Source organism: Trichechus manatus, unplaced genomic scaffold (assembly GCF_000243295.1).
Source record: "Trichechus manatus latirostris isolate Lorelei unplaced genomic scaffold, TriManLat1.0 scaffold00012, whole genome shotgun sequence".
In the NCBI taxonomy this organism is placed as follows: domain Eukaryota; kingdom Metazoa; phylum Chordata; class Mammalia; order Sirenia; family Trichechidae; genus Trichechus; species Trichechus manatus.
Window position 1 is genome coordinate 13,207,236 of NW_004443948.1, and position 15,082 is coordinate 13,222,317.

The 15,082-nt window shown below is 35.8% G+C and overlaps 1 protein-coding gene across 4 annotated transcripts in view; it reads left to right on the forward strand.

The window, feature by feature from the left end:
* Positions 1-15,082, forward strand: part of ROBO1 (roundabout guidance receptor 1) — a 1,063,338-nt gene that overhangs the window by 994,024 nt on the left and 54,232 nt on the right. For 2 of the 4 annotated variants that reach the window (XM_004371339.1, XM_012554131.2), the window contains exons 15-19: positions 863-1,094; positions 2,064-2,185; positions 5,902-6,073; positions 10,692-10,889; positions 15,053-15,079. In XM_004371339.1, coding sequence (XP_004371396.1) covers positions 863-1,094; positions 2,064-2,185; positions 5,902-6,073; positions 10,692-10,889; positions 15,053-15,079 — 751 coding nt within the window. The remainder of the gene's footprint in view (positions 1-862; positions 1,095-2,063; positions 2,186-5,901; positions 6,074-10,691; positions 10,890-15,052; positions 15,080-15,082) is intronic. The other 2 variants (XM_004371340.1, XM_004371341.1) reach the window with 1 other exon arrangement.

A 15,082-nucleotide genomic window follows, 5' to 3' on the forward strand; every position in this document is an offset into this window, starting at 1 on the left:
TAGTATATATAATAATATATTTAATATATGTAATATATATATATATTTATTGTGGTTGTTCAGTGCCATCAAGTTGATTCTGACTCATAGCGACCCCATGTGACAGAACAGAACTGCCCCATAGGGTTTTCTGGACTGCAGTATTTACAGAAGCAGATTGCCAGGTCTTTCTCCCACAGAGCTTCTGGGTGGGTTCAAACTGCCAAGCTTTTCAGTTAGCAGCTGAGTGCTTAACCGTTGTGCCACCAGGGCTTCTTTATATATATTTGTAAATTTAATGGTCTGTTGCCCACTTCTACACCAATGATAGCTTTATAATATAAGCATTGTTTGTTACAGTAGGTCTGAACTGGCTTTAAACAGAGAAGTTTCAGTGTTGTATGTATTTTCTATTATGCTTCATTACTGAACTCTGCCTGTCTCGGGGGAAATAACACAAAGTATTCGCTATGAACGTATAACTGTGACAAGGTCATTATCACATGAATCTGTAAAACCTTAGATATGTTTCTAAATAGTATTCAATAGGCTTTTACAATCAGAAAGTAGTAAAATACACGTTACTTCCCATCCCAACTTGATCGTGTCTCTAAATAATGTCACTGAATTGCTGTGATGCTTCATATTTCTGCATGAAGCGTAAAGATTAACATACGATATTATATATTAAGCTGAAAACAGTAAACACCTTATAAAAGATAGTATCTTTTTTTTTTTTTTAACATTCTCCTTTATATGAACTAGAAGAATGTAGGGTGAAGCCAGATGGAAGTTTTTTGCATTTTGTCATTTAATTTTCATTGTTTTCCAACGAAGCAACACAAATATATTATGAATGATTGTATTTTTGTCATTTTAATAGGTAGACCAACAGTCCCAGTATATTCAAGGATATAAAATCCTCTATCGGCCATCTGGAGCCAACCGTGGTGAATCAGAGTGGCTGGTTTTTGAAGTGAGGACACCAACCAAAAATAGTGTGGTTATCCCTGAGCTCAAAAAGGGAGTCAACTATGAAATCAAGGCCCGCCCTTTCTTTAATGAATTTCAAGGAGCAGATAGTGAAATTAAGTTTGCCAAAACCCTGGAAGAAGGCAAGTATAATAAAGTGTGTGATTCCTGTGCATTGCAATATATTTGTTAGGCTTGTATACCTTATTTGAAATTGTTAAAATGTTAATGTTGGCATGAATTATTAACTGACTTGATAGTGAACCTTACATTTTGATAAGAGATTTGCTTAATTAGAAAAATCACTAAAAAGCAAAATGTGGTAATACTTGACTCTGCTTTAAAAGCACCCTACATAAAAATGTACAAATGTGATCATTGCATCACTTAGTAGCATATATAGGATATATTTGACTGTTAGGAACTAAAATTCACACTTAAAGACGGAATTGTTGAAAATATGCTTGCCTTTCCATTCATTATTTTTCAATAAATTGTTGAAATTTTTAGATTAATAGATTTGTAAATAAGGGGAATGACTTGTCTTGGTTTGCCCAGGACTTTTTAAATGGATTTAGCATTTATAGTCCCATGTCCCTGAAGACCTCTCAATTCAATGGTTGACCATTCTATAATTGGAAATTGAAAATTAATACTCACATACAGTAAGAGGTTACGTATCACAACTGCACTATAAAAAAAAAAAAAAAAACCAGAATTTTCCCTCAAATACCTTTATCATTTTGATTTTTTAAATGATAAGGCATGGCTACTGTCATGAGTGGTCGGTATTCATCTTCATGCTTTTGAACATTTTTAGGGGGAATATGAGACTGAGGTTACAGGGTAGGAAAAATAGGACTTTTCCTGGCATGTTTTGTGGCGATCATCTATATAACTTTAGTTTGGATAATTGACAGCAATGAGTCACCAATATTGAGAAGAAACTTAAATAGTTGAGACTATTCGAACTTGGATGAGATACGTGTTTAAAACGTGCACATTTTTATATGGGATCTTTATGGCTATCGTTAGCTTTAAAAGTTAAGTACCTGCTTTCAATGCTCTGTAACACACAAATAGTAATCTACTTTTTTTGAACAATTTAATAGCACCCAGTGCCCCACCCCAAGGTGTAACGGTGTCGAAGAATGATGGAAATGGGACTGCAATTCTTGTTACTTGGCAGCCACCTCCAGAAGACACTCAAAATGGAATGGTCCAAGAGTATAAGGTACTGCATGCGTAGTCATTCACTGATGAAGAAACAAACAAAAAAGAAAAAAAAAAAGCTGATTAAATTGTTCGTGGATACTTGGCGCCATCTGCTGGTTCACAGAGCAACATGTAAAATTACTTTTAAAATATTTTCTCCTTTTGGAAATCAGTAGTGGGGCGGTTGCACAGTATGGTGAACGTGATTAATGTCACTGAATTGTACACTTAGGACTGATTGAAACAGCAGATTTGTTCGTGATACATATCTTACCACAATAAAAAAATACTTCTTCCTGTTTATTTAGTGATTGTGGGAGAATATTTTGTTAGAAATGTCATTTTAAACAAATTAATTTTAAAGGGAGAGTCTATGTGGTCACAAAATATATAGAGTCATCTAATTTTGCACAAGCAAGTGTAAATTCAGACTGAAAATCTTTATTTGCCCTAAATGTAGCTTAAGTGTATTTTGTGTGATTGGTTTACCCTGTGGAATTGGCTGTGAGTCACGTTCTATTTAATTTAGTTTTTCTTTCTTTTTATTTCTTTGAACTCTTAGAACTTTAGGGCTAAGTTGGAAAAATTATTTTAATATGTCTGAGAATTAGTATTTTTTTCTATACACCTTGTTTTAATCTTTAAGCAAAGTTTCCTGCCTGTGGGGAAATTACACATTTGTGTACGTCCGTATGAAGTTTTTAAAATATATAATGGAGTGTGAAGTGGTTTAATTCAATGAGTCTGAATAATTATTTTGCCTGTAAAATTACCGGCTCTGTTCAATGAATATATAGAGTCTTAGATAGATTCACCTCGAGCAAATGTTTACACACATGCCAAGGTACAGCAAGACTAAGTTAGGCAAGTGAGATTTAGTCAAAAGAACGTATTTGGCCGTATTCTATCAGTGTGACTGTATTATAGCGCTTTTCATGAGCTGTGATAAACAAGTAATTGATGGATTTGAATCAGGAAAACCTCAGTAGAAAATATGTATCTTACGTGTATTTTTGTTCTATCTTTATGTAAACACACTACATTCTGGAAGAAATTTAACAGCAAACCATATAGTTCTCTAGACACTGCTTCATACAGACATGATGCCTGGATATTTTTCTAGTTGCTTGCTAAATTATGATAATCAGTAGATGATTTCCTTTATGTGAATAATTTAAACTGTACCTATTGATATAAAACTGATACTAGGAAGGTGGGTACATCTGTTTTCTAAAGTGGATACCAGTGATTGTTAGCTAATTACATGTGAACATCAGAATATCAGAACCACTTGTGGAAATGTTTTCAAAATATAGATGCCTGGCCACCGCCCACCCCCACACCCCCAAGATTGGAATTCAGAAGACCTGACAAGGGGCCCTGGTATATGTATTTTGATAAATCTTTCCAGGTGATTCTGATGTGCCCCACTAATTAACCAACCAAAACCCAAACCCATTGCCATGAAGTCAATTCTGGCTCTATAGGACAGAGCAGACCTGCCCCACAGGGTTCCCAAGGCTGTAATCTTTATGGAAGCCGACTGCCACATCTTTCTCCCGAGGACCGGCTGGTGGGTTCGAATGGCCGACCTTTCAGTTAAGACCCAAATAAAGACTATAGATGTTCTTTTGTGCAGCAAATTAATTTGTACAGTAACCAGATATACTGAGCTTAGTATTATATATTTTATTTTTTAGATGATTTTTTAAAACAAACTGAACACCTCTTTATGAAATGTGTGTACACTTTAAAAGGACTGCATTTTTTTTTAAAAAAAAAGCATTTAAAATAGTGTCATAGATGCACTGTTGGGTGTTTTAAGGTATTTCAAATTAGATTTTGTGGTGTAATTGAACAATTAAGATGGTAAAATCTTTATACCTTTTAAGTGCTTTCTCGTGAGTTTCAAGGTTATTTCAATACTGGGAAGGGACAGGATGCTATGGTTCAATCCAGAAAAATAGGACTGTTGTAGAAGATTTTTAAGGATTTAAAATGAGGTGATGTCTCAGCGCTCAAGCGAAATTGTGTGATGTAGGCATTTTCCCCTAAGAGTCAAAACTCATTTCTTTCCTGAAGAAATGTGAAAGAGTGGATTTCGCTTAACTTCATGGTCAATTTAAAATAATAAAATGCCTTTCAGAACCTGATTGACTGGTACAAAATCAGTTTGTGGCTTCAGTTCAGCTGAGTAATGTAATTGGGGGGAAAATTTACAAAGGAATCTTTATTTCCAAATGGTCAGATCCTACTTTAGAGTCTGACCATTTGCTGGTGTTAGGCATTGACGCTATACTGAAATTATATTAACTTTCAAAGAAAAAAAAATTAAAGGTTATTGTCCAAGTGATAGAGGACACTGGTATTTCTTAGATTTATTTTAAATTTCATTTCCTATTAGTGTTTAGACAATAGCCTACTTGAAGCTCATCCTACGTATCAAGGACATCATAAAGAACATGGAGCATGATTTACTACTCTTTGGATCATTTCCTTATGGAAACTGAGTCAGAATACCGTCAGGCAGCATTTCGAAGTCCTTGAATACTGCAAAAGATCACTTTGTGATTAAATAATGTTCTGGTGAAATTTAAAATAAGGATTATAGTGTAGTCCACAGATTGTAATTTCCTGAAAACAAGTTCCAATCAAAAATATCATTATCAAAGTTGATGAGGTATATAACAATTTTCTTATTAGAAGAATATCTTTTAATCAAGTACATATGGTTATTCTTTATGATCCCATGTATGTTATTGACGACTAATTACTATTCCCATTTTAAGACAAGATTAGAGTGTTAGCCTTTTCTCATTTATAATAGTTCGACATTCCAGAGGCTGAATAAAATACTAGGATGATTCCTACTTTTTTGTGTTCAGTTTTATTTTTATTAAGCATATTTATGCAAGGATACTTCAGAATATTCAGATGCTCTCCCTCCCTTTAAATCAGCTGCTTCTCAGTTCTGAAGTAAAAGGTGATACGGCAGTGGCAGTGCCAAGTCCTTTTATCTAGAGAACTATTGAAGGAAATTACTAGACTGTGAGCTCCTTTGTCATCTTTGTTTTGTAATACCTGGTGATTTAGCATCATATTGAGCCCATAGTGGGCATGCAAACGTTGAACAATGAATGGATAAGTTATTTTTCTTTATTTGGGTATACATAGCTTTTGCAGGATCTGTTTTTCACTCAGGCAAATAATTTCAGCGTTAAAAAATAAACTAATGATATGGGCGTATAGAAGCCATGAATTTCAAGAGAAAAATTGCATTTGTGTCCTAGACTTACTTACCTGATATAATCCTTTAAAAGTATAGAGACCAAAGTTTATTAGTGGACAGGAGAGAAGGGGGACTCATTGCTTGGGGGACACTAAGCTTTTGTTAAGGGTGACAGAAAAATTTGGAAAGGGATAAGGGTGATGGTTGAACAACATGACAAACATAATTAATGTCACTGAATTATGCACGCGAAGAATGTTGAAATGACAAATGTTGTATTACGTATCACAATTTTTTTAGAGGAAGTATAAAGAAATCTTGATGCGACTACTAGCACTAGGTTTCCGTGGAAAAGTCTTCTCAGAACTAAATACCAGGGAAAAATGACTTTTGAAACTTCCTGTGGGAGGTTCATGATAGGTCTAGGTTTAAAACCACAACAATGATGACTTGTGTATGAGTTTAGGTAATTTACCAGCTCCAGATTCATTATCTTCTTCTTACAGGTTTGGTGTCTGGGCAATGAAACCCGATACCATATAAACAAGTCGGTGGATGGTTCCACATTTTCTGTGGTCATTCCATCTCTGGTTCCGGGGATCCGATACAGTGTGGAAGTGGCAGCTAGCACAGGGGCTGGGCCCGGGGTGAAGAGCGAGCCACAGTTCATCCAGTTAGGTGAGTGTCAATGCAGACCCTGTTTGACAGTCTATCACTGGACCCTTTGTCCTGCTTTTCTTTTTTATGTATAACCGAGGCACTGTTTCCAGTTGAATAGAGTATGGAATGTGGCATGAGAGCTACAACAGTGACAGTGTCAGCTTTATAACAACAAAAACAACAAAGTGACAACTCAACTTCAACCTGTCAATGCACACATTTTAGAAAGTATTTCAAGCAAAAGGCTATCAATATTCAGTGTCAACCTGTTGTTGTATGCTGTCGAGTCAGTTCCGACTCGTAGTGACACTACAGGACAGAGTAGAACTGCCCCATAGGGTTTCCATGGAGTGGCTGGTGGATTCGAACTGCCAACCTTTTGTTTAAGCAGCCAAGCTCTTAACCATTCGCCACCAGGGCTCCCAATCCTGTTTTATTGAAATTTTTCCCCCTATAGTATTTATTCGACAAATACTATACTATTTCCAAAGATACATCACCAAAAAATAAAGATGCAGTGTGCACCCTCATGTAACATAACAGTTGTTTGAATAATTTAAACAAAATTCGGTACAAAACTTTAGGTATTGGAAGTTTATAGCAATATGCAATTTATAGTCTCATTTAGTGTCTACTTAAAATTGTCATTGATTTTTATAACAAAAGGTAGATTGAGATCTCAAAGAGCATTGAAATATGGTACATTCTAATTACTTGGAAAGTTAAATATAATTTGTGCTTCAAAAATGGTTAGATGAATTAAAAAAAAAAAAAAAGCAACGGGGAAGCCCTCATTGCCACAATTCACTAAGGACAGTATAGTATGAACATCAAATACAAATTCATAAGTGATTTTTTTGTAAAATCTAAAACAAACCATAACAGAAACAATAACAAAATGCTATTTTAAATGAAAAGTAGGGGGGAGGGGGATGGTTAGATATTATGATAAAGGTGACATTTAAAATGTGAAAGAATTATCAAAGATGTTGAGAATTTCATCTAGTCTGTTTGCAGTCTGTATTCCACATTAGAAGGTAAGCAGTAGTAAAAGTTTGTGTCAGCTAGTAAATTATGGAGAAGAATCAGATGTATGAATCTTCATACTTCACAATAAGTAGGTAGTATTTTTTTTTTCCGTACGTTGATAACGTCAATGACACATCCTAGAAATTATTTTGAAACAAAATTAAGAAACATGTGGCTTTGGATCAATTTTGTTGCTGTACATAAAGAGCTTTACATTGCTTTTGAAAACTATTACTGACGTCCCAATTGTTAAGACAATGCTAACTGCTCTGAAACATACACTTGCAAAATTTCTGTGGCTTAACCCAATGAAATCCACATTAAGTCCAGTGGTTGTGGGGCAGAACTCTGTTGCATGTAGACACTGAGGGTCATAATCTGAGGAGGCTTTGCCTCCTCAGTGCGGGGGCTTCCATGGTCCACTCTGGCTAGCAGAAAGGAGGAGAGGAAAACACGTGGTGTGTGGGAGGGTTTAATGGTGTAGGTCTGGAAATGGTGCACATCACTTCTACCCAGAAATCAGTCAAGTATTCCAAATAGATGAATGAGGGTACTACAAAATGAAGTCATTGGCTAGGGAACGATCCCCTAACCATAACCCTATGCCATGAGAGGGCCATTGAAACCTTTAGTGGAGACCTTGAGTATCTGCCACAGCCATGGGCCAGAATTTGATTTTTAGATTATCTTTCATGTTTACCACAATTTTTAAGCAAAAAATAGCTCCATGATATATTTCTGGTTCAGAAATGGAAATACATTTGTTGCAAAGTTTCAAGCAATACACCAAACTATGGAAAATAAATTGCTGGATGCATATGTTACAATGTTACCTAGAATACCAAGGGAGGGAAACAGTCTATGCTGTGGAAATAGTTGATAGTCAAATCCATGTTTTTGTGAAATGTCAGTGTCAATTTTATTAAAATTGAAATTTTAAGTTATACTGTGATAACCCTTATACTGTTGATGTCATTGACCTATGTTTATAACATGATTTTTAGTCCTAATATTTGGAAGAGGAATTGGTAAAGAATGATGTATAATTTTATTTACTTAAGGTTAAAATCATGGGATTTGAGGGTCAAAGTGGTTTTCTTTAAATTATGAATGTGTTCCAGTTTTCCATATCTTAATATAGCCTCAGCTGCAGAGAGACAAAGACTGAGAAATGGAGTGGCCGTTTTAATTCATTAGTCACACCACAGTTTATTCTGTGAAGCCCATCTGTTTGCTTGCATGGAACCTCTCTTGTCTGTCTCCATAAAATCTGAAGCTACCCAACTTACCTTGCACAAATACCCATGAAATCTATAAACCTAGCAGATACAAAGAGTGTATTTGGAAGAAAAGAATAGGTCTGCTTGGTGAACTTTCAGAGGACGGATTGCTCTTAGGATAACCGGAAATAAAAGAGGCTGGAACATGAAATAAAACTTGCAGTCGACAAACCCTTGAAGGCAGGTGACTGCCTGTGAAAAGAGCATTTTTAGCCTAGACCCTCCCTAGAATGAAGTCTGGAATTCTGTTCAAGAAAAAAGCAAGTAAAACGTGTGCTCTCGTGCGCGCGCGCACGCCCCAGGAGTGGCAATTTAACCATTTTACGTTGAAAGCGGTGTTGTTTTCCTTAGGCAGGTTTAACCATTGAATGCTGCTTATTTTTCCTGCTAGTTGTCTTATCAGGATTTAATATCATTTAATAAGAAAAATAAAATAATGGTGGCACAGTGGTTAAGTGCTCAGCTCTGCTAACCGAAAGGTTGGCAGTTCAGATCCACCAGAAGCTCCGTGGGAGAAAGATGTGGCAGTCTACTTCTGAAAAGACTGCAGCCTTGGAAACCCTGTGGGGCGGCTCTACTCTGTCCTATAGCATCGCTCTGAGTCAGAATTGACTTGACAGCAATGGGTTTGTTTTTTTTTGTTTTTTTTTTTTTTTTGGTATAGGATTTTTTCTTTTAAAAACATGTTATGCACGTATGATATGTTACACTAATTATTTTTCTCAAAAATGTATTTTTGGACTGGAACAAATGTTTTTATTTTAAAACAGGTTATATTAACAGAATAATTTCAGAGTCAAATGATTTAACAACTGTAAGGATGCACCCATCCTAATGAAATGGACAAACACCTTCTTGTTTCACCAGATGTTGTGGGGGAAGAACATTAAAACTGCAGACAGAAATGGAAATTCTGCCCACTGGGCATCCTTGGGGTTGGCAGCACTCAATGCCAACAAAGTAGGATGTTGGTTTGACGATATAGCAACAGCCTCCAGTTTTCTACAAAGATTTTGCAGACTGCTCTGTGCGACTTGATGTAATGGTCGACCTAAAAAATGGATATCTTAGTAGGTTTCCTGCATAAATGTAAAATAAGTAAACCTTAATGGCCACATATTTCATCAATTTTTAATTCTTGAATCAAAATAGGTAACAGAAAACATAAGCCTTTTTGACTATGCGTAACACTTGATAATTCTTTTACATATTTAATGTTCCTTTCTTATATCTGTTGCTGTCTATGGTTGTTATTTTAAAAGAAAGATTATTCATGTTCTTTCAATTCTAACATTATCTTAATTTATCATTGTATTTGATGATCCTGAATTTTATAGGCCATTCTGAGAGTAGGTTCAAATAATGCATTTCTAAGACTGACAATATGGTCTTTAGGATATTTGCAATATCTACCTTATAGAGTAAATAATACTTTTCTTTATTTTGAGCACATATTTGAAGGTTACTGGTGAAGTCTATAAAAGTTTATATCTTGCCTGTAAATACTTATTAAAACTAGTTGCTGTCAACTCAGTCCCAACCCATGGCGACACCGTGTGTGTCAGAGTAGAACTATGCTCCACAGGGTTTTCAATAGCTAATTTTTTGGAAGTAGATTGCCAGGCCTTTCTTCTGAGGCACCTCTGGGTGGACTCAAACTTCCAACCGTTTGGTTAGCAGCCGACTGCATTAACCATTTGCATTACCCAGGGACTCCAAATACATATTAGGTATCCCTCATTTATTTATACATTTGCATTGAAACTATTTCATTTTTTAACGTTTTTTTTATATTTATCTCAGCACTATCCCATGAAACTTAAGCAGTGACCTGTAGAGTTTTCTGGAGTAAAAGTAGAAATTGTGAGCCATTGCTTTTGCTTTTAAGTATAACACCCCAAAAACCCACTGCTGTCAAGTCAATTCCGACTCATAGTGACCCCATAGGATTTCCAAGGCTGTAAATCTCCATGGAAGCAGACTGCCACATCCTTTTTTCCCCGGGGAACCACTGGTGGTTTTGAACTGCTGACCTTTCACTTAGCAGTCAATCGCTTTAACCACTGTGCCACCTGGGCTCCATTTTTAAGTGTAGTCTCATAAAATCACTGGTATATTTGTTTTGAATTAAAATAAAGAGAATGAATATAATTTTGCTGACAGTCTCATAACGCTATTTTAATTAGTGATGGTGGATGTGGAAGAATGAAAAACAGAAATCATTATCTAAAAATTAACAAAATAATGACAATGACTATATCATAGAAATGTACTCACATTGTTACATTAAAGTTTAAACTCAAATTAATCAGAAAATGGCTTTTCAGATTCTCATGGAAACCCTGTGTCACCTGAGGATCAAGTCAGCCTTGCTCAGCAGATTTCAGATGTTGTGAAGCAGCCGGCTTTCATAGCAGGTATTGGGGCGGCCTGTTGGATCATCCTCATGGTCTTTAGCATCTGGCTTTATCGACACCGGAAGAAGAGGAATGGACTGGCTAGTACTTATGCGGGTATCAGAAAAGGTAGTAGTTTTCCATATTTTAATATGTTTATATAACTGTTGATTTTAATGTGACTCGAAAGTATCCATTATGATACATATCCTATATCAAATTATTTTAATAAACATTTTATAAGTATTTTTATTTTATAGCAATTTCTACCACATATTAATTCCACTTGAGTAGCAGTACTACAAATAGGGCTTATTGGTTATAGACCTAGTTACTTAAAATATATTTCAAGTATAAATATGTGTGTATGTATATATATATATAAATATACCTATTTATATATACACACACACACACATACAAATACATATATACACATATGTATATATTTTTGTATTTTTAACCAAGTAGGTCTAGACTTAGTTGTTACACTATTCCTCTGTTCCTCTTTGGAAATTATTTCCTTATTTTGTATTCTGGAAGAAATTTTTCAGTCTCCTTGGCACAGGAATTATACAGTATTTGAACAGTCTCTCATGGTTTTAAAGGGAGTACCATTGCCATTTATGAAGCAAAAGAGAAAATATTGCCATTTGATTTATTTATAAAATAGTTTCTTCTTAGTGGATATGGACTGCATGACTGAGTGGTGTTTAGAGAGAGGAGGTATAGTATGCCTACACTGTTATACTTAAAGTTGCAGTCTTAAATATGTATAGTCTGCTGATTACTGACGGCGACTCCATTACAAATGTATTTGCAGCTTTAGAAGAAAAAGTTTGCCTGGCTGCTATTATCTACAATTTTAAAGATGAACCCGGTTGCCAGGTGTTTCACAGACACCTTTGCCGCAAATCCTCAAACTCTGTGGATTGATGATTTTTTTTTTTTGTGCTCTGAGGATATTGTTAACACTGCCAGATAGGTGATCTTTCTTTTTCACCCAAATATTTCCATCACCACTGGGCCTCGCATCTGGGCATTAGCTAGAGTGACAATAATTCCTAGCTTTCAGGACAGTCCCAGTTTATGCCCGCCGTCCAGTGAAGTTAATTATAGTGCTTTTTTTGGTCTCAAAATTATTCTGGTTTGGAGGATAAATTATACAGTCACCCTAGTTATAGTACCTGTACATCAGTTTAATAAAAAAAAAAAAATTAGTTTTCTGCAAAGGAAATTTAAAAAGGATTACCAGTAAAGATGCCCCCACCATCCTTTTTTTAATTTTTTACATACTCCCTAAGTGTACATTTCCTCTGAGCCTTGGCTCTCTGATCAATGTTATGGCAAAGTCAGAATGTTCACTGCTCGCTGAAACTATTTTCAATGCAAAGTTCTATTGAGTGTCACTGTACATTTATAAGAGTAGACTGGAATAAAACAGTCTGGAAAGGCTACACTCTCTGTCACAAGGGGTCTTGGCAAGAAATCATGCGCACAAATTCATCACCAATTCTGTAAAAATAAATCCCTGTGCCTCCTGCCGACCGCTCAGTAGCGGTCTTCTCACGTGCATACTTTTGCCTCAGCATCATCATCCTTAAATATGATTTTTTTAAAGGGGTTTGTCCTATCTAGAGATGAAGCGAATTGTCAGTGTCCTTGCCTATGAAATGGACAATAAGGGCTTGAGGTTACTGCAAAGATAGCTGGTGCTCATTATGTATACAGAGTACAACAGTGCCAGGCACATGTGTTACCATAGAAAACCTTTGATGAAAAACCAATGTGGAGATAGGGTTTGTGGGTACCTGTGTGTTGTGGAGTGGAGAAGGGGTAAGGGTGTGGAGGGTAGATTGGGTTTTGAGATCTGATTTAAATGAGGGAAGGTAACTAATTAACATGTAGATGTGGAATCTCTTGAATTCTCCAATTAAAGATTTCCATCATCAATAATAACATCTCATAAATAGCCGGTCAGTGGAATCCTTTATTGTTTATTGTGATGAAGTAGTATAACTGAGTGGTTGTAACAATTTAATGCTCTAAATTGTCTTGAAATCTTAAGATAGGACATGAAACCCTTCTTCCTTTCTGAAATGCTCCTTTTCTTTTACTAATGTACTTTAAGCATGCTGGCAAATGCCTATGAGCTCTTTCTGCAAAACCTGTTAAACTAATATCATCGTCCTTTCAACTAGCTTGTGTTTAAGCAGAAATCATAGAACATAATTACAAATGTAATCTGATAAGCATTTGATTCTGCTTTCCTCACTTTGCCTTGTCGACACTTTTTCATAATTCTGTTACTACACAATTATTTAAAGAAGTGCATTTTGAGATCTTAAGATACATTTTCTATGCCAAAATCAATGCTGGTAATTTTTAGAAAAAAAGAAGTGAAATATTTTAACAAAATAAAAGAGCTTATTGACCTATAAAACATCCAGCCAGATTGTCACATGGGGTTACAGTGAGCATTTTTAACACTTCCCCTTACATTTAGCTATAGACCTGACATCTTCTAGAACACTCAACACCCCCGTAGACATACAATCCCATATTCCACTGGCATCCCTGGGTACACAGAGAGTTTATTATATTATTGGAAGCTTTGAGAATTAAGTTGTTCTTTGGTGTGCTAGCTGTGAAAATTTCATTTAGACTGACCTCTTTTCATCTCTTCCTCAAATCCTCAAACTGGAGTTAGCAGTTAGCTAGGAAAAGTGATGCAAGGACCTTTCATATTTTCTCTGTGTCCTTGTGATTCAAATTAATGTTCAAGCACTCCATTCTTGCTTGAATCACTTTAGTTTCAAATGTATCTTTTACTGATTTATTTATGAAGACTTGTTACTATGGCTCTGAATTTCTGAATGTAGTTAAATTACACTGACTCTGTGAAAAGGCCCAACTGAAAGAAAACACAATAGAATTCTTAAGACAGGGACGGCTGCACTGCACATGAAGGCCGGGGTATAAATTGGATACACAGCATTGAGGTTTTTGTTTTTGTTCTTTCTAGTGTGCTCAGAGGTAAAGTGGTTTGGGAAGAAGTGACAGTTGGGCAGGATGCTGCAGTTTCTCTTTGCAACCCCAACGGCCCTAATTCTAGTGTAAATTTCTGGGAGATGTTAGATGTGAACAGGAAAACGTATTTTTGGCAGCGTTTTTGATATTCTGTAATTAATCAGGATTCTAGTTCATTGGTATTAAGTTTTTTAATAGACAAATCTAATCTTAAAGGGCGATGTATAGGTTTTCCTTGCTTTCTTTACTAGGATAGAGTTTATTTTATACTACTCTAAGGAGCTTGGAAAATAAGCCAGTCTCCTCCCCTCTATGAAATGATATGGAAATTGTGCAAGTGTTATTACAAAACCCAGGAGTGGGAGAAGATAGGAAAGGTGGGGGAGGCAAGGCTGCTACTTTTGAGGTCTCCAGTTCAATTTCAGACATTATTGATTAAATTAAGATTTATAACTGCAGAGAGACTGAAGGTTTTCAGAGGGGCGTTATTGTTCTGTTGTTTAGCTTCTAGGATGGCATTTAAAAAAAGAAAATGTTTCATTTACTCCTAGGAAGCTTCTAAATGTAAACTCTAAGAGGAACTGAAGTTTAAAATTCCCCATTTTTTCTGTCTATTCACGAATTTCTGTGATGATCAAAATGTAGCGTTGTACTGTTTGTGAGATATGGTGTCAGGCATTTCTTAACAGTGGAACAGTTCAATTTGTATGGTTCTCTTTGTTCCAGTTCTTGTTTTCTCTCTCTCTCTTCCTTTCCTTTTCTCCCTGTATGCTTTCCCCCCTCACTTTCTCTCTGTCTCTTTCTTTCTTGTATTGATGAATACTTAAGCGCACCTACTAGCCCACTTTAGTAAGCATTTGCTTTCAGATATCCAGATAAGGTTCAAGCAAGACCCTGATAATACTTGTTTAAGAATCCATCATCCTGTGTTTGGAAATGATTAATAGTGGAGGATTCTTGTTTGTACTGAAGCCACGAGCTAAAACTGTGTTACTAAATGCAGGGTCATTCACGGGGTTAACCCAGCATAGCTCCCTCCCCAGTGTACTAGGATGTCAGACTCTTGGGAATGGTACCTGTAGAGACAAGCTTCTTTTTTAACCTCAGATTTGGTTTTATTCATATATCGGAGTGTCAGAACTACTGGCTTAGTTATTTACATTTGTTTTATGTTCAGCTGTCTGCTTGATTTATACTAATGTGATATGTTCCTTTCTCTCTTCAGCTTAATAACTGGTTTATATTTTGTTTTGATTTTTCAGTCCCGTCTTTTACCTTCACACCAACAGGTA